Source organism: Acanthisitta chloris, unplaced genomic scaffold (genome assembly GCF_000695815.1).
Source record: "Acanthisitta chloris isolate BGI_N310 unplaced genomic scaffold, ASM69581v1 scaffold23216, whole genome shotgun sequence".
NCBI classification, from domain to species: domain Eukaryota; kingdom Metazoa; phylum Chordata; class Aves; order Passeriformes; family Acanthisittidae; genus Acanthisitta; species Acanthisitta chloris.
Genome location: NW_008679035.1, coordinates 656 through 20,352, shown reverse-complemented (window position 1 = coordinate 20,352; position 19,697 = coordinate 656). Strand labels below are relative to the sequence as shown.

At 50.0% G+C, this 19,697-nt stretch overlaps 2 protein-coding genes across 2 annotated transcripts; one reads left to right on the top strand and one right to left on the bottom strand.

Annotated features, from left to right (window-relative positions):
* The first annotated feature begins 1,003 nt into the window (after positions 1-1,003).
* CDCP2 (CUB domain containing protein 2) lies at positions 1,004-7,319 on the top strand. The gene is made up of 6 exons (XM_009077149.1): positions 1,004-1,079; positions 2,738-3,085; positions 3,171-3,515; positions 4,005-4,358; positions 6,626-6,804; positions 7,005-7,319. The coding sequence occupies exons 1-6, from the start codon at positions 1,004-1,006 to the stop codon at positions 7,317-7,319; spliced, it is 1,617 nt and encodes a 538-aa protein (XP_009075397.1).
* Positions 7,320-15,890: 8,571 nt separating this feature from the next.
* TCEANC2 (transcription elongation factor A (SII) N-terminal and central domain containing 2) lies at positions 15,891-19,486 on the bottom strand (the record flags this gene model as incomplete). The annotated part of the gene is made up of 3 exons (XM_009077151.1): positions 15,891-16,079; positions 17,891-18,084; positions 19,345-19,486. Coding segments are annotated over 3 exons (525 nt in total), but the record flags the coding sequence as incomplete, so codon positions are not given.
* Positions 19,487-19,697: the final 211 nt, after the last annotated feature.

Here is a 19,697-nt window from a genome sequence, read left to right as displayed (position 1 = left end):
ACTGCTTTGAAGGTGACTCTTTCAGCACAGGACCCTCACACCAGGAGGCTCCCATGGGATTTGGTTTCCTGGCATTCATCTGGGTGTGGGCTGTGGCAGTAGCAAAGTCTTCTCTCTCCTGGGTGGGAGGGAAGGAACTGAGCCACTGCTGGGTTTGGGGTTTCTCCAGCTAATGTGGCACAGCATAAGGAGCACATCTTTCCTACCGAACCCAGAGGCTTGATTACCTTCAGCCGAGTGCATCCAAGAGCCTGGGCGAGGAGTGTGAGCCAGCATGGAAGAACATGGCAATTCTCCAAGGCCTTAGCAGGTTCTATAATAAACGATGTTTTTTTGCCCATGAGTCACAATTCATCTCTAATCTTCCTCGGGGGAGGTGGGATTTGCTATCTTTAGTGCTCACGACTGCCACTTTCCTGGGCTGAGCATCCCGCTGAGCCTGGACTCCTGCTGCAGGGATGCTGACCCGGCAGCCGGCGTGGGGACACGGCCGTGTTTGAATCCCAATCCCTGTTTCCCTAGCCTTTACCACCAGCTGGCTTTGTGCAGTGGGTGCCGCAGTATAAATCATGTTAATTCCTGAGGTGCTTTTCCGTGGTAAGTCTGAAATTCCCATTTTGGTTTGCTGGCTTGCCTGGAGAGCTAAATTATTTTCATAGCCCCTTAAGGGCATATTGTCAGACCAGACTTATTGCCGTTATACACCATATCTGAAACATTAATATCTTTTCTAAGTATAGTGTATTGACAAGGTATCTGGTATAGTGTAAATCCTTGGGACATTTGATCCAGATCATTAAAACTGAGTGAAGGAAGGGAGGAATAGATCAAGTTACCTTGCTGCTCTTAATTCAAACAAGCGATGAATTATTCATTCTGCTATTAATTCTACAGTCCTCCTGCTTTTTATTTATTTCTCTCTTTATTTATTTTTTTTCCTCCCAGATAGACAGCTCCAAAAGGATGCTTGGGCACTGGTGAGGGGAGGTTTGCCTGCTGGAGGATGGGGTGCCTGGGGATGGGCTGCCTGGCAGCGCTGGCCGTGCTCTGTGGGGCTCTCGGGGATGCTCCCAGCAGAGGTAAGAGCCTGGTCCCAGCTCCCAGGGGGGACCCTGGGGCTGGACAGGCATCTCTGGTCCCTGAGGAGGAGAGGGCTGTTTGTAGATGCCACAGTGGCTCTGGGGTGTGAATGGGTCCCAGATCTTTCACAGGGAGAGGGGCTCACTCAGACCGGGGGTAGGGAGCTGGGATCTGGAGTCACTGTGTGTGGCAGCAAGTGTGGGACACTGCTCCATGCTTGGTTTTCTGCTTCGTGCTTATCTTACTGAGAATTGCAGGTAGGGGTTGTCCTGTTGCGCCTTGGTGAAGGGTTTGTTAACTTCTGGAGTTGCACTTGCCTATATAAGTATATATACATATACACATACATGTACATTTATATGTGTGTGTATGTATGCATGTGTATGTAGTTGGCATGTAATAAATCTCTCACCTTATGTGAATAAAATGCCCCCTGGGATGCAGGACAGGGTTAGCAGATGACACAGTGATTTGGGGGGTTGGGTGGGCCAAGCAATCCCCCTCCCCAGAAACAGCAGGGCTTTCTCACAGAAGGGTTGTGTCAGAAGTCCCAGCCCTGGCCCTGGTGCAGGTGCTCCCAAGCAGCCACCCCACTGCCCACCTGGGCTCCCAGAGCCCCCAAGGCTCCCAGCCCTTAATCCATCCATCTGCCTGCACTGTGGCTACTCCCCTCTCCCACAGGCTCTCCCTTCTTGGGTATTTATTTCAACAACATTATTCCTTTAGTACCAGCCCTACATTACTTCTTTGCCTACCCCCAGTAATTAGCAAGGTGATTTTAGATCTGCCCAGACACACAAACACACACACACACACACATGTGGTGCTGCATCCCACACATCCCCAGGACCCCCCCTCGCTGGGAGGTCATCTCACCAGCAAACATGATGAAAAGCAACACACACTGGCTGACTATTGATTTGCAATATACTTGGCCCAGATTGATGGCGGTGAGTGCCCAGCCTTGTTTGGGAACACACACGTCTCCCAGGGGCTGCACAGGGTCTGTGTCCCTCCCAGACATGATGTATGTGCCTACTGTATCAGCCTTTCACCCCAACCCTAATCAGACCCAGGGGCAGGTGACAGCCAGCCCCCTCCCTGCCTTATTTTATAATAACCATGTCTCAGGATAAAGATTTCATTAGGAAATCGATCCCTACATGCGTAACTCATTGTTCAGCGCATCGAGCCCTTCACCCCCATTTCTCCCAGCACAGATTCACTGATACCACCATTATGTGGAGGGAGCATGGTCAGTGTGAGGCATAAAGCTGAAGGGCTGAGCAGCTGGGGCACCAGTGATTCTGGAGCCACTGAGCCTTTAAAACTCACTCCCTACTTCCTTTTTCCCAGCCATAAATAGGTAGGGATGCCAGGATGCCACTGGTAGGACAAGCTCAAGGGCATGGCCAAGCCCTTCTGCAGCCACACCACAGGGCACCATGAGGAAAAGGGGTTACATGGAGAGGTGGAAGGTGATGGAGGAACAAATGTCCTCCAGGGAGAGGGGGTGGCCAAGCCCAGTGGAGTTCTGCAAGGTGCTGGTGTTTCGGTAGTGCTGGTAGTGGGATGGAGCTGGTGCTGTGCATCCCATCTCCATTCTTTTAGGCTTCCCCTGGAAAGGGGACATCACATCCACCTCTGTGTCCCCCAGGCATCAAATGTGGGGGAGTGCTTTCAGCACCTTCGGGCAATTTCTCCAGTCCCAACTTCCCGGGGCTGTACCCCTACGAGACGGAGTGCACGTGGCTCATTGTGGTGGCCGAGGGCTCCTCTGTCCTGCTCTCCTTCAGCCACTTCGAGCTGGAGTATCACGACACCTGCGCCTACGACTACCTCCAGGTCTACAATGGGGCTTCCCGGGACCAGGGCAACCTCCTGGGCACCTTCTGTGGCCACAGCCGCCCTCCACCCTTCTCCTCCGCCTGGCACGTCATGGCTGTTGTCTTCCACTCCGACCGACATGTGGCCAAGCACGGCTTCGCTGCTGCCTACAGGAAAGGTAGCAGGAAGGGATGGTGGTGCTGAAGCATCCATCCATCCATCCATGCCCTCTCTCTGTCTTCATCATCTGTGCCTCCTTGCAGATGCCTGTGGTGGGCAGCTGACAGGGCTCTCTGGGGAGATCACCAGCCCTCGCTACCCCGAGAGCTACCCCAACGACGCCGAGTGCCGCTGGAGCATTGGAGGGGCTGGTGGCAGTGGCCCCCTCACCCTGGTGTTTGCTGACTTCCAGATGGAGGGGGGACAGGGCTGTGGCTTTGACTATGTGGCTCTTTTTGACGGCCCCACTGTCACTTCCCCCCGCCTGGGGCGTTACTGTGGCAGTGCCCGCCCGCCCCGCACTGTCTCCTCCACCCCTCACCTCCTCATCGTCTTCAAGTCGGACTTCAACATTGGTGGCAGGGGCTTCAAGGCCCATTTCTACTCGGGTGAGAGGCTCTCTGGGTGGTGGGGCAGTGGGAAGGATGTGAGGATGGGTCCTGGGGTGGAGGTAGTGGTTCTCATCCTCCTGCAGCAGCAAGAGATGATCATGGAGAGGATCCCCTTGGGGAAAGCCCATGCATGACATGATGGTGTGAAGTGTAAACCACCATGCAATGTAAATAACATCATTGTGGCTATCCCAGGCCCTTGGCTGTCTTCTTGAGCAAGAGTTGCCCTTCTCCTTTGCTCACACCATCCCCTGGGGATATGGATTTTCCTCATCTGCTCCTGTAGGACTTCGGCCACATTGGGGGTTTCCATCCCCCAAAACCACTGTCTGTCCAGCAGCCAAATGCAAGGCTGGGGAGCAGTGAAATGAAGGGCAGAGCACCTCTTAGCAATCAAAGAAGTGATCGCTCATCCACCAGCTCGTCCACATCCAGGGAGCTTCAGGTTTGCTTTTGATTTTTCCTTTCCCCTTTTTCCCTGAGCAGGTGAGTGCCAGGAGGTGTTCACTGCCATCAAAGGGAATTTCTCCAGCCCTCGGTACCCCAACTTCTACCCCAACAACCTCAAGTGCCAGTGGAGCATCCATCTGCCCCCAGGCTACCGGGTCAAGGTCTTCTTCTTGGATATGGAGCTGGAGGGCCGGAGCAGCCTGACAGGCAGCTGTGACTATGATCACCTGTCTGCCTTCGATGGTGGCACTGAAAATGGGTCCCTGCTGGGGCGGTGGTGCGGGAGGGAGAACCTGGTGCCTGTCACCTCCCGCAGCAACCAGCTGCTCCTGGTCCTCAGCACCGACCGCAACACAGCCAAGAGGGGTTTCTCCATCTCCTACGTGGGAGGTAAGGTCTCACTTGGGTGCTCCTCTGTGCTTTGTTTCCATCAGGGCATGTCCAAGACCATGTAACTTTCAGAAGAACCATACAATGAAGGTTCCTCTCTGCAGAAGCAGAGCTCAGGGCTTTTTAGGGATGGGGCGGTGGAAGATGTGGTGGATGAGCTCCAGCTCTCGCAGAGTGTGAGACACACATTCTCCACATTGTGTTTAGTATTCAGGAGATGCTTTCCAGCCTCTCCTTCCTGTGTCTCTGCTGCTGCCATGCTCCTGTTCCTCTCTTAGTGTGTGAAGGAGAGAAACTCGAGGTGTTTTTTAGGGGACCAAAGCCCCGGGAAGGGTGACCAGCTCAAGCATCACAATGTTGTTCCCTGCTCCCCAGGATGCTCCAGCTTCACCAGCACACAGCTGAACAGGCAGACATAAACCATGTCCTCTCCTCCACTGGCAGCAGCATGGAAGGGCAGGATGCCCGAAGCACAGTGTTCCCAAATCTACCTAGCCAGCCCTGCCTGGCACCTTCCTGCTGCTAGCATGTCCCTTATCCCAGCTGGTGCATCCACAGCTGGTGGGAGGAGCAGTGTGTAACCTTCCTCATCTATTTGCCAACCTTTGCACCTCAAACACCAGCAAATTTATGGCATTTGTTGTATTTCAAGATAATTACATCTGAGCTGACCTGTGGGTCAGGGATGATTCAGCCAGGGGCAGCCTCGCCAGAGGGCTGGAGCCAGCACAGGACTGTTGGACCAGCAGCACAGAGGCTGGGTGGGGGCTGGCCCTGTGTTATGAGCTTTTATCCCTCAGCTGTAAAATTGTACTTCATTTCCAGTGTGGCTGAAGGGATTTGGGGGTATGTGACTCTAGGAGAAAGAGATGGGATGGAGTTTTGTCCTGGGTTTCTGCATCCTCTAGAAGGACAGAGCTTGTACTGAACAAGTAGGGCTGTACTGTACTGTGCACAGCAGGTCTGTCCCCGTCCTTGTCCTGCTTATTTCTCACTGTTTACAGCAGTGTGCAGGGAGAGAATCTTGGCCTCGCTGTGTCTGGTCATGGGGAAACCCCACTCCAAACAGAGGAGCTTGCAGACAGATAGATGAGGTGCTAGTGAAGAGTTGGGGATGCCCCATGAAGGAGAGGGATGTGACTTTCCCCAGCTGCCCAAGGCTTCTGCATCCCCTGATACACACTGCCAGATGCATGTTGAGGAGGACAAAAGCTTGGATGTGAAACTGAGCCTCCCTCCATAAGGCTGAGGCTGCTGTTTGTCAGATGATTCTAGCATCTGCTTGTGATTAGCATCCTGCAAGGCACATCCAGTTGGCCCCATGAAGGAGAGGGATGTGACTTTCCCCAGCTGCCCAAGGCTTCTGCATCCCCTGATACACACTGCCAGATGCATGTTGAGGAGGACAAAAGCTTGGATGTGAAACTGAGCCTCCCTCCATAAGGCTGAGGCTGCTGTTTGTCAGATGATTCTAGCATCTGCTTGTGATTAGCATCCTGCAAGGCACATCCAGTTGCCAGCCAGGAGAGTTCTCTGGCAACACCAGCCTCTCCCCACCATCGGCTTCCTTGGGAGCCCTCAGAGGCAAAGGCCCTCAGCCTCCACATCCACATCCCTTCAGCCATGCAGATACTTTCCTTTCAGCCTCCACATCCACAGCCCTTCAGCCATGACCGTTAATTTCCTTTTGGGTCCACCAAAGGGCATGGCTTGGGCTGGGTGTGTGTGATTTATGGCCATTTGAATGAAAGCCTTCATGCCAGGAGAGAGGATCCACTTTCTCCTCCTCTTGATCTAATGCACTTTTGTTATTTGGTAAATCTTCTAATGGTTTTATAATGCACTAAGCGAAGCAAAGTGACACTATTTTTTCATATTGATTTTATTGCATCTTCCCAGTTTCATAAGGCTGAGATTCAGAGGGAGCTGGAATAATTCAATAATTCATACTGCCCAAGTGGTTGGTTCAAGCTGAGTGAGGAATCACTTTAAAGAGGGGGGCATTTTTCCTCCCTGCTTCTTTCCCCGTGTGGGTGCTTTCTGCCTCCAGAGGGACCAAATACAGCACTGGAGGGAGAGTGATGGAGAGGGACTGGGATACCTGGGACAGAAAGCAGGGCAGTGCCTGGGAGCCGTCTGTGTCTGTCTTTGGCATGGGACAGTGCTAAAACACTGCTATTACATTCTGTGTTTTGAGTGTAGCTCCTTCTTCCCTGAGAACTCATCACACAAGTCCTACACATGTACCTTGTTTTCTGTCCTAGCAGTTGTGCCCATGAATGTCAGCTGCACCCGGACAGACTTCCACATCCAGATCCCCGTGCAGTCCCTGGCCCAGCTGGAGAGGAATAGGATTTATTTGGGGACACCTTCCTGTGCAGCCCAGGTGGTTGGCAGGAACTTTAAAATACATACCAGGTTTGACACCTGCGGCACTGAATCCCAGGTAAGTGTCAGCAAACCTTCCTATAAAGCAAGATGAGTAGATAGTTAACCCTGTGCTGGTTGTACTGGCTGCAGAGAGGCATTCCCAGTCCCTCTCCCATCTTCCCAGTAGATACTGGTCTGATTGATGGCCAACCTCTTCAACCCCCTGTGAAAATGAGCTGTACAAAGCCCTGATGAGCTGTGACCCATGTCTTGCAGAGACGCAACAGCACATCCGTCATTGTCAGCACCCTCTACATCGATTTTTCGGTGGGTGACCAGGAGGACATCCACCAGTACGAGGTGCAGTGTGAGCCAAAGAGGAAAGAAGCCTCTGTGACCCTCATCGCTGGCCCTGACCCATCCAGGCTCAGCCAGGCAGAAAACCTGGTGGAAGCCCAGCAGCGGGAGGGGGACACGATGGATACCCGTGAAACCAAGAGCCAGGACACCAGTGACATTGTCTTCATCAGCATCTGCATCCTGGCTGGGCTCCTCATGGTCATTGCAGTGGTGGGGCTGGTGCTTCTGTAGGATGCTGCTTTCTAGATCCCTAGGGCTTGCAATCCCAGCCCTGTTCAGGGTGGAAATGCACCCCAAAATGCACCCTCACCCCAGGCTGAGCGCTAACACAGCCGCTCAAAGAGACACAGCTCCCAGGCCCTGAATGTGAGCAGAGCTTAAACCCAACCTCCACCTCCTCTCAGAGCCTGAAAAATCTGGGCAATAGGCAGCCGTTTCCCTTCCCAATTTGTTTTCCTCTGTCTCAATCTGTCCATTTGGCTCGGGAATGCAATTCTTGCGCTCCCTAACTCTTCCCGCACCTGCTTCAATTTGTTTTCCCTCTAGTGCTGCTGCTTTCAGGAAAGTAACGTTATTTGCCGATGGCTGCAAATCATCCTGTCAATTATTTCTAGTTGAATTCTTGAAGCTACAAACCATCCCGAAATACAGCAATATTCCCAACAAATGTTCTCCACGCTCCTGCCCATGCTCAGGGGTTACTGTGGAACTGTGTTATAGGTATCTCCACCTGGCAGATACAGATGTAGCTCATGTGGATGCTCCCAGGTGATGTTTCTGGATGTCTGTGGGTGATGTGATGAGATGCATCCACTGTGCCCTGGAGCTCCTCATTTGATCTTTGCGTGTTGTCTAACCTTCTCACAGGACTCACCTGAGTGCTTCAGTCACCAGCAGCTGGAGGGAAGGAGAACAATCCTCTTCTCCTCTGGGTTTACCCCTTTCCAGCATATCCAGGTGTCCACTGCTGTGAACTCTTTACCAGCATCACTCATGGAGTCTGAAACTGTAGACAAATCTTGCTGTGGCTTGGCAGGCTGCGATGCCATGGAGCCTGGGGAGATGCTGGATCATGGAAGTTTTGGCACCCCTGTAAAGATGGCCTTGGCAGGAGGGGTTGGCTCCCCTGAGACCTCGGCGACACCAAACCTCCACCCTTGGTCCCTGAAGAGGGGGAGTTAAGCACCTGAAAGCACGAAAACCTCTGTGGTCATCTGCCCCTCCAGAAAACTGGGGATCTTTGCCATGAGCCCTGATGCTGCTGTCTGATGGATGGACAAATAACCCTCACATGCCCCTTGTGCCATCCCAACACAAGGGACATTCCCTTTGAGCATCACAGAGTGGGTGGCTGACACAGAACAGCCTGTATTCATCCTGGTGTGGGTCAGAGCCAGCTTATGGTAAAGCCACATGATATCTCACTCTGGAAGCAGGATACACACAGCCCTGGGAGCCTGTGTAGGGGCTACCCCCACCCAGCCTAAACTGTGGTGCAGGGAGAGATCTTGAAATGTCCCAATGTGGTTGTCTGGGGGCAAAAATTGGAGCTCCAGGGCAGAGGGTAATCCAAGGAGCCTTTTTTTCCATAGTGCTGTCTCTAAACTGAATGTATCTGTGAATGTATCCTAAGGAAGGTACCAGCTATCCCTGAAAAGCATGGCACAGCACAGCAAGCCTCTCTTGCTGCTGAATCCAGCATTTAGCAGGGACTGACAGGCCAGTGCCATTGCTGAAAGGCTGCCCTGACCTGTGTCCTGCTTCCCACTCTGCTGGGACAGGTCTGTACATCAGGGCATCGGGGGAGGCAGCAGCAAAGGAAAAGGATGATGATTGAACGGCTTTTCCTCCTGGATTGCACCAGCCTGTGGATGCCTGAGAGAGTGTCTGGGGAGGGAAGAAGGCACAAATCTGCGCATGCCTCCTAACGAGGAGCCTTCGTTACCGCAGCCCGGATTGATTTGGCGTTTGTTGGTGCAACATGTCGGCAAAAGTGAGATTCCAAGGGAAATATTTGCCAGCGCCGTTAAGCTCCATTAAAGCAATATTTTGAGAGCCTGTTGTGTACATAGACAGGAAACAAGGCCAGCCCCCACCACTGCCTGCAAAGCCTCGCTGCCGGTTAATTGCTGGGTATAGAACTGTCAGCTTGAGACCACAGTTACAAGATTTGACAACTAAAGAAACTTAAAGATATAATTAACCTTCTTGGTGGGCCAGATTTTGCTGAAACAGGTGAAGGCTGCAGCTGCTCGTGCCTGGCAGGGAGCCCACAGCACCCAGCAGCATCCAGCCCTTTACCACAGGACAGGCACCTCCTCGCCCAGCTGGAGCCTTCGGCATGCTGTGATTTCCATGGAAAAAGGCTTTTATGGGTAACTGTTGGTGTTGCACTAAATAAGAAGTTGGACCTAGTCCCAGGGTCAAACAGCAGAAGGGGCCACTGCTGTGCTCACCTCAGGGAGGGTTTCCAGCTCTAGCTCCAGTTCAAAGCCGCCCAAGCATCCCCAAACACAGTGCTCACCTGCACTCATCCCTGTGGGTACAGGACTGGTGCTATGGGAGCAGCTCTGCTGCTCTGAGCCAAGGGGATCCCCAGCACCTGAGCCGTGCAGGGCATTATCCAGGGGCTCATGGATGGGCTGATTAATGCGACTTGAACACTTACAAAAGACCTTTCCCAGCTTGTTTCTGACCACATTCACAGCTGCATCTGCAGCTGCTACCAGCAGTGAACCACTTGAGCTGGTCATCCTGCTTAGAGCAAGGAAAGCCTCGAGTGCTCACTGAGCACCAAACCTCTTCAACCTCCCGTCATGCTCCACCTTGTCTCAGCCTCTTGTTTTTTCCATTAGGTTTTGGCAATCCAGTCTCTCCCTGCTCTGCAGGAATTTGCTCACTAACATCCCTTGTTAAACTACCTCTTCCCTGACATACTGCCCTGGCTGGGAATGAAGCTCAGCAGGGGAGGAGGATGGTGCAAGCACACAGCCTGGAGAAAGAGGAATCCATCACAAGCATTCCTTCCCTCCACCATGCCCGCGGTCCACACACACATCAGGCCTCAGTTCTTAGTGTTTGCCCAGTGCTTCCCAAGCAAGCAGGAGAGCAATGGGCACAGGCAGCGCTCCTGTTACTCAACTGATTATTTATTTAGAGCATGATGACTTGATTGTGCTGGGCTGGATGTAGCCATCCCATTTCCTGGCTTTGCTTATGGACATGGAGTCACGTCTCTCTGGAGCAGACAAAGGCTTTGCTGTTGTGAGGGAGGGAGAGCCTCCGTTATCCCTCTGCACACAAATCCGGTGAAGAACAGTTGGAAAACTGTAGATCATAGAATACAGGACTGGAAGAGCTCCCAGGAGATCAGTTGGTTTATTCCTCTCCCTCCCTGGAGAAATCGCTCGTACCAGAGAGAAGCTGGGCTAAAATATCCTAACAATCCCAACCATGCTCTCTGTGTTTTCTCTATTTACCAGGAAGGTTTTCCTGATGTGCCACACTGGTGGAATGTGCTGATGGGTGCTGCTTTCTGTGCTGCTGTGTTGGACAAGTGCAGTGATGGTGGAAGTGCCCCAAAAATGGGCACTGCTCCTGGCACAAAACTGTTCCCTCTGCCCAGAGGCACAGGCCAGCCCTGGGGCAGTGGGCAGGACTGGACATCCCACTGCAGAGCCCAGCAAGCACATGGTGTTGTGATCCACAACATGAGAGTCTGGCAGCCATGGAAAATCACACTGCCTCTGGAGCAACCCTATTCAGGTGCAACTGGTCATGCTGTGATGGCTGTGAGCAGCCCAAAGTGGGAGGACTCTGCTGAGGCTGCAAACTCAGCCTTGCTCAATCCAACCCTGCAGCTGCACCCAGTCTTGCTCAGAGTGTCCAGGATGCCCCCAGAGCTGTGGGATTGGGAAGGAGTGTGGTGCAGGCAGGGTGCCAACTTGTCTGAGCTGGCATCACTGCTCTGCTGTCTCCTGGAGTCACCTGGTGTGAGGCTGAGCAGCATCACAACAAGGTGAGCCCCGGGGAGTGCTTGGGGCTGGGTGACCCCTCAGTCAGGGCCCCTCAGGGACACAGGGTCTGTCCCTGCAGTCTGGGGTAGAGTTTGGGGCTCTCTGGTTGTTCATGCATGGCTACACACACTGTAGGGCAGAGGTGTGGGGATAGGGACAAGTCTCCTCTGGCTGCAGTGCTGGCATTCGCTGGACACCCTGGCCATAGCAGCACAGATGAGGAGGCAGTAGTCAAGCAGCTCAGCCATCTGGGAAAACATAATGGATCAAGCATATGGACAATTAAAAATGCAATGACAGCATTTACCGGGAGCTGTTTTCCAAGCTTATTTTAGACCCTGTTTCCTGCTCATCACAGCCCTGGGGACAGCGAGGTCCTCCTCCCCTGCTCATGGGGATTTTGGTGTCTGGAGGCTGAGTGGGGTATTTGCTCCGTGATGGATGGGAGGGTTTACAGCTGGATTTTGGGCTTACAGTCATGCCTCCGTGGCAGGTTTCAGGGGTGTGGAGTTGATCCTGCCTTCTCTCTCTGGCTGGCTCTGAACGTTGCAGCCCTCCTCCTCCTCCCTCTGTCTGGGACAGGAGTGCAGTGTTTGCAATGTGAAAATTTCTGCTTAGGCAAAATATTGGCCACAGCAGAAATGTTCTTGGCTTTTTTTTTCTTGCCACTGGGGCTGGCTATGCTAGAGGAACAGTGTTTGTCCATTACAGGAGCACCCTTTATAGGGAGATAACTGCTTGCTAGATAATGACATGTAATTAGCAAAGATCATTCCATAATCTAGTTTAATTGACAGATACCATGGATGTTGTTCAGGGGGACTGCCAGCAGAAGAATTAGAGCATCATTAATTGCAGTGTTACCCTGGCATGGGCTTCTCCTTTTTTTGCATCCTGGAGCATGTCAGTTCCTTTGTGCCTCAGTTTCCCTTCCTATGAGAAGCCAGTTCATCCACCTGGATTGGGGGGGATTTATCCTGCAATACCTACACCTGTGCAGAGGGGTGTTTAAACAAACGTAGGAGGGCTCTCTGGACCTTGTGATGATCTCTGCTGTGGGAGGGCTCACTCATTAGCATTAAAATGCTTTTAAATTGCCTTAACCAGTTAAAGCAGCAAGGGAGACTCTCTGCTTTCTGCATGGAGGAGCAAGGGCTAGCCAGCTGCAGCCAGCCGGGCTGGGGAACTCCCTGATGGGTTTCCTTCCCTCTGCCTCTTCTTTCCCGCTTCCCTCTGTCCCTCCTCTGCTCCAGCCCCCATCCTGCCCTCGTGGGAGGGCCATGGGAGGGAAGTTTCTGGATCTTTCTTCAAATGCTCAGGGCTCCAAAGGGCACCTGTGGATACTACTTACCTTAATGTCTCTTAATCCAGGGCCAGCCTAGCCAACCCTTCATATTACAGAGCTGTCAGGAAAGCAAAGGAGATCTGAAAGTTTGGGTTCTTTGTGAAGAAACCTTTGAAGAGCCTCTTAAAAGATGAGAAATGGTGAGCTGCTGTGCACTCTCTTTTCTGAAGGACAGGGAGGGTCTTGTCTACTCCCATCTTCTTTCGCCCAAGTAATTTGCAGCAGGACAAAGCTCCCCTGAGCTGTGCCTGCTGATGGGGAACAGAGCAAGCTGCTGCTGGGTGCCTTCCCAAATTTGCTCTTCAGAAGCCAGGGTCAGAAGTCAGCTCTGTCAGGGGTGAATTCCCTCCTCAGTTCCTCCTGGTGCTTGCCTGAGCCCACCCTGTATTCCTCAATCACCAGTTGCATGGGGAGAGGGATCAGGAGGTGACACCTCCAGGAAGTTCTTCCTCCTGTCTCTGCTGGGTGCAGAAGGTCTCTAGAGGTCTGTCAGCTTTATGTACACTTTTGCTGAAAGAAATCTGTGGGCTAGGCTTAATCTGGGGGGGGAAAAATGGAAAAAGAACTTTTCTTCAGGCTGGGTGCCTCCCTCATTTAATGTTTCCTCTGCAAAAAGGGAGCCAGCTATTTCAAAGGCACCATGCCAGAGAAACTGAGCATGAGGGAGCCACAGCTCAGCCCTTTCATCCTCGTTTTTAATCTAGAAGTGTTTCCCCAGCATGAAGACAGGAGCTCGTGGAGAGCCTCTGACTTTGTAACATGCCTTACTGGTACTCCATGGCTGGTCAGCATAGCACAGTGGTTGCAAAGGAAAACTGGAGGAGAAAGAGCAGAATTTAGGAGAAATGCATGCCTGGGCCGGCAAGGCCAAAGTTTAGGATGTGTCCAGGGCTCCTTCCTCCTCCAGTCTGATGTGTAACATGTGTGCCAGGGGAATCCAAGCTGGTGAGGTCCTGCAAGACTCCCCATGATTGTTTACCACAGACAACTGTAGCAGATCAGAGGTTTCAGAGCGCAACCAACCTTGGGAGGAACGCACTGTGGGGTTCAGATGTCTGTGCCTTTCCAGACTCTCTGTTTCAAGGGATCTCCAGAAGTCACAGGAACTTCAGTTAGTGAACAGATCATGGCACTGGGAACCAGCCATCCCGGGCCTCCTGCTGCCACATGGCTCCAGTCTCCCCACTGGCTGCATCTCTCAGGGGAAGGAAGGAAGAACTGAGGAGCAGCAAACCAATCCAGCAGGTTACCCAAGGCATAAATAGATGCAGTTGTGCAGGTGAGGCTGCTCCAAGGAGGGAATCCAGTTTTTATACAGTAATTAAACACTTGATTAGTGCCAGGTATCGAGTATCTTCTTGCCATGTTCAGCATCACCCTTTGGGAAAATGAAGCCCTTTTTGGACTATTGCTTTTATAACTTTTTGTCTTCTTTTCCCCACCTTTCTTTCTGTTTCAGTCCTTAAAGCATTCCCTTGCTCACTGCATTCCTCCTGTCCTAAGGGTGTCAAGTCCCACCCTTGGGAATCTTTTCCAGTTCCTCCAGTTAGTCAGTTTTATGCAAAGCTGAGTCTGTGAATCCTCAGCCAAAATGTTACTGCCAGATTTAACATCAAGATAGATGAGCTGGACCCAGAGCTATACACTTGGGTCCCTTGGGAAACAAGTTGGGCAAAAATATTAGCCATTAAATAGAGGAAATTTATAGGAGAGTTTTCTCCTTGAGTGCAGTAACTCCTTAAGTTAATTCCTACATGAAAAATATTTGGCACAGTCAGACTGTATCTGACCTGTGTGTCAAACTTCTCTGGCCCGGCTTTCATTAGACCACAAGTTCCTCATTTTCAGGACTTTTCTTCTCACACATTACCTAAATAGAGTACCTAACCAGAAAAAGCACAGCCCAGCACCAGGAACAGAGAGCTAAGAATAAACACTGCAGGTCTTGGTGTTGCAGCTCTGAAGCAAAAGCTGGGTCAGCCATTGATCCTGAACCCTTTCCATGACAGTCCAGGATACATGAATTCAATTACAGATGTGCAGTTTGAAGCTATTTAAGTGGGAAATGGAACTGATTACTGCTAAGAAGTAAATTGAGGGTTTTCAAGCTACAGCCTGATCAACAAGTGTTAGGTCTTCATTGACTGGCTACAGTCACCACCCACGTATCCACCAGTTTCTGCCTCATCCAACACACTTAACTTTCTGCAGAAGAAATGTCTGTACCCCAGTGCATTGCTGTTTCCAGAAAAGCCAGATGTTCAAGGAACCCAGGAAATTGGTCTTGCACTGGCCCAAGCAAACAAAACAGGGTTTAGATGTGTTAAGAGAACCTGTAATTAGATAATTAAATTTATGGAGTTCGACACTTAAGGTATGTTTTTGGTGTTTCTTCTAGTAATTACCAGATCCAAGTCATGACTGTCAGTGGTGTTTTAGGGTGAAGATATGAACACCATACCTGTCACAGCCTTAGCAGTAGCCTATGGAGAACAAGATGACTTGTGGCACTAAAGAAATCAGAGCAAATATGAGAGGCAAGATTTCCATTTTTTAATGACTAGAAGGAATTTAAACAACAGTATGTTGCGTTGATTAGTTCACACACTCTGAACTGTGTTCCTTTTGAACAGAAGCCGTTAAAAGGAATTTTTGCCTTATAACCTGATTTTATTTAGAAAATTCATTACAAGTTTTTTTTCCTGTTACAGTAAGAACAAGCACCACATGAGTGAGGTATGGAAGGCTGTGGGAGCTGCTCATTGATCAGCAGAGGCATTAGGTAGCACCTGTACTCTGAGGCATCTTGACTTTCACCCCAAAGCTTTAGAAAATGCCCCAATCACAGGATGACTGCACTGATGGAATAACAGAGAGCAAGTTAATGAAACTCACTTTGCATCCAACTCTGGAATGCAGCAAAGGGAAATCAGCTGGCTTGGCAAACAGTTCTCTCTTCCCCTACAGGGCAGCTGTAGCAGACATGGATGATCTAGGGATAACTAGAGTTTGTAGTTATCCACTAGGAACCTCCTCCCATGGACCAAATACCCTGAATTCCCAGTATTTTCCACCAGCACAGCACAGAGCTGCTCCTTGGTGTTATTTGGCTGATTACACTTGAAGATCCATATCAGGGATGGAGCAAAACTGAGGTATGACAAATGGGCAGAAGTGAGAAGCAGGTGAGTCAGCGAGGATGGTTTTGGAGCAGGAAAATATACAGCAGAGCAGAAGTTTTCTTGTAACAAGCCCACATGGATTTCAAGCAAGTCAGATTTACAGCACCACTTCCATCATTAGCTGTTCCCTCCAGCAGCCCTCTTCATGGAGTGGTGCCAGTGAGGCACACTGTCAGCACTCCCCTCACCATGGAAAGGGCTCCCACTTCCACGGGAATGTAGGCACGGAAAGTTTTTGCTGAGGATCAAGCAGGACACCTCACTTTTTATGGCCTTGTACAAAGGCAGGGACACTGAGTGTGCCAGCCTTGACTTCTGCTCGGATCTCAGGTTTGTGTTTTAATGAGAAGACAAGAGCTCGCAGCGTCCTGCGATACGGAGCGCTAATGAGGCGGGAAGAGAGATGAAAAGCTTCTCGCTCAATATTTTCAGCCAGTGGGTGATCAATCTGGAAACAGCAAAGTATAAAATTAGATCTTTACATTTAATAAGGAGACCAACTGATTGAAATTGGAGTTGGGTGCTTTTCAGTGTTTCTTCATTAATCAGCTTAGATTCAAGGAAATCTACTTCCCTTCACAAGTGTTAACAGGAAGAGCAATTTAATTCCACCCTAGCAATTAAGGAACAAGGCAACGTGGTCAGTAGCTGGGAACATATCCCCATCTCCAGCTGAGTGGCAGTACTTTGCCATCACAACAGGAAACTAATCTGTGACTAGCTTTGGGTATCAAGCTCAACTGCAATTATAAGCTGCACTGTAGTGTCTCCATAAAGCTCACTTTTGATCTTGCTGGTATAAGGCACCTTGGATACTATTTTAAACTTGATTCCAACAGCAACTCTAAGACATGCCAAACACTTGGCAACTCTGCCTCGTGCTATAAAGGGAAATGTGGGCTCTCTGTGTGTAGAAGGAGGTGTAATTAAGAATGCAGAAAGGGATTTGCTAAATGTTAATTATGTAGTTATTGCTTCAACATGTGCCAAAACTTGTAATTTAGCACAGTTTAGATTGAAAAAAAAATCTCCCATCCTTCAAGAAATGGTTTTAATTCCACTTCTCCTTTTGTGATGGTGAATCTCCCATGCTTTGCTTGCAGGAGATTCCACTATGCCAAGTAGTATTCCTCCAAGTCCTTTGCCCACACTAGTTTTGCTGCCCATCACTAAAACACCCCTTGGATCCACTCAGCCTCATCTTCCCTTCTCCTTTTTGGCAGTCTCTGGGGTGTTCCTGCTCCCCATTTGCTGCACCTCTGTGGCTCCTCTCCCTATGTAAGCAGTTCAACTTCTGCTGTGAGCTCTGCTTGCACATGTGGTGGCAGCTGGAAGCTAGAAGGGTATTCCTTGCTGTGCTTTCAGGTCAGTCCTGTTCAGAGGCAATTCTGCTTTACCCAATTCTACTCATTTTAGGGTGGTAACACAGCCTTTATGTCCCACAGGTTCAGACTTTCCTACCAGTCTTATCACCATGCATTGATGTGCTTTTAAAGAGCTAAGCCTGACCCAACAAAGGTGAGCTCCCACTCTTTTGAGACATTCCTACAGCAAACCATTCTGCTCTGCTGCCCCAGTCCAGATGGGCTAGAAGCTGGAGAGGTTGTTCTCACAGCTAGCAAACACATAGCTTTGAAACTCTTGACTGCTTATCACTTTAAAGGAAATGTAAAGGAAAATTAATGAATAAATTAAAAAAGATAATCATTATGGCATTTCATAGGCCAAGCAAACTAGTCATTAAGCCTTGCAGCAAAGCCCTGTTCATTTACTTAAAGATACCTGAGGGATCTGGTATTTATCACCACTTTATACACTGTCAACCTTGTCCTTCTGTTTTTCCAACAGATTTAAACCTACAAATGTGTAATTAGGAAACACCTAACAACACTGTTGCTTTCACAGCTGTTGAGTAGAAAGAAAAACTTCATGTTCTATTAACTTCCTCCTCCTCTTGTACAGCCCAACTGCAGTAGATACACAACTATTCTGCTGACAAGTTATAGAAATGACAGCAAATGCACCTTGCTTACAATTAGCATGTTTACTTGATTAATAACCAGAAGAAAATATCTACCTTGAAAACAAATCCACTTATAAATAGGGATGTGGAGTGAATCACTAAAAATAGGAACAGATCATCAGGTCTTGTCCCTACTCCACAGGCAGGACCAGCTTGACAGTAGCTATGGCTGGAAAAGGTTTAACTTGTTCCTACAAGAAGTAATTCCTTGAGCCACAAATAGCTCTGAACTCTACCTCTACATCCAGGGCTTCACAGAGCAGCTTCCGTGCGTTCTTCCTGAAGGCCTCGGACTTGGGATCGCTCCTGACCTCGATTGAGGGCCTGTTGGAGTGGTCTCTGATGAAGGTTCTCCACTCTGTGTAAATCTCCTTGGCAAGGACGGCCACATCGGGATCGGAGTGTTTGCGCATCTTATTCACTGTGTGACCTGGAAAACAGGAGCAGATCCTTTGGGAATGGCAGGTGGGCAAAACACCACAGACACCAGACAAATCTTACTGGTACCAACGCAGCCACAAAGGTTTTTAATTCAGGCAGAGTCAGCAAAACAACCACAGCACTGACACAAACACGGATATAAAGTTATTAGGGATTAAACACAAAGCTCTTTGGCTTCTGCAGTGACTTATCCCTGGGCACTTCACAAGGAATTGTGAAAATTACCTTCCCAAGCCACCAAGGTGTGGAGCAACACTTACGTAACACAGCAATTAGCCTATGCTAATTTTCCACACAGATCCTAGATCTTGGGAAAGCTTGTAACTGTGGCCTACAATGAATGCTGGTTTTTAACTGGAAACCCCTTTGAGGAAGCAGATGTTGTTGCTGGTGAAGGCTGCAGCACTTCAAGATGCAAACACCACTGTGACTCCAAGCAGAATCTTTCCCATCGGGAGAGGCTTTCCTCTGCGAGGAGACAAAAGGGAGTTTGTGCTTCCAGCGAGTGTTTCTCCCTGACCAGGAGCGCTGCTGGCCAGGAGATGTCACTGTTAGGCTTCGGTGGCTCTTCCAGCCCGGCCACACGCTGGCAGGCAGTGGGAAAAATCTCGGGAAAAGCACGAATAAGCCGAACATGGCAAATAAAATGGGAGTTCAGAAGTATGGGGAAAGGGGCAGATCGCATCTCTGTTCCCAGGGCGCAGTGAACAGCCACTCCACGGCTCTAATGGCAAACAAAGGCCCAGGATGTTCTCCGCAGCCAGGAGGGGCAGGGACCATGTGGTCACCCATCATCCCTCCCCCAAGTCCTATGGAAAAGAGGCTGTGTCATCTGCAGGGAGCTGCCCATCTGCTGGGAATTCCTCGGGGTGAGGATGCAGGAAGCAGTTCCGGGCCAATCCGAGGAGAATTTCTCCCGTGTTCAGAGGGTTTAGCCAAGTTAAATAAACGAGCCACATCCTGCATGGCAAGAGAGGACTCTGCCACACAGTAGAAGGAATAAAACACACAAGTACTGAGAACTGCTCCTCCAAAATCTGACCACAGAAGGGGTGATGCAGTATTTCCTGGGAGGAATTAAGAGACAGCTGACTGTTTCAGTACAACCTCTGAAAACTGGATATCGACAATATTTCATTGGCAGAGACACTCCTGCCTTAAAAAGTTTCCAAACTAGCCTGCTCTGTGCTGACAAGCCAAGCAGACACAAACCAGCCTAATATTCACAGCCTGTATAGACAAGATGTACCTATTTTAGTTGAAAGCAACACCTCCTTGGAAGGTATTTTCTTCTTCAGCTCCCCCAAAGCTTCCATCAGATTTTCTTTCTGTTGCCCAGGAAGCTCAAGGATGCACTTCCATCTTTTGATGTCTTCCACAACCACAACTCTCTGGGAAAGAGAAAAGCCATTAGGAAAGTGGAGTATTCTGATGATAAATAAGGACATTGTCTTCATCTCAGTTAATGGGGCTGTTAGGAAGACATGAATTATTGATCGTGGCATGAACCAGAGCACAGAATGCATGATGGCCTGGGAGGATGGGTACTTGTTTGGGATTAGAAACCTCCTGCAAAGCAAGACTGAAGTAACCAGGAAACAA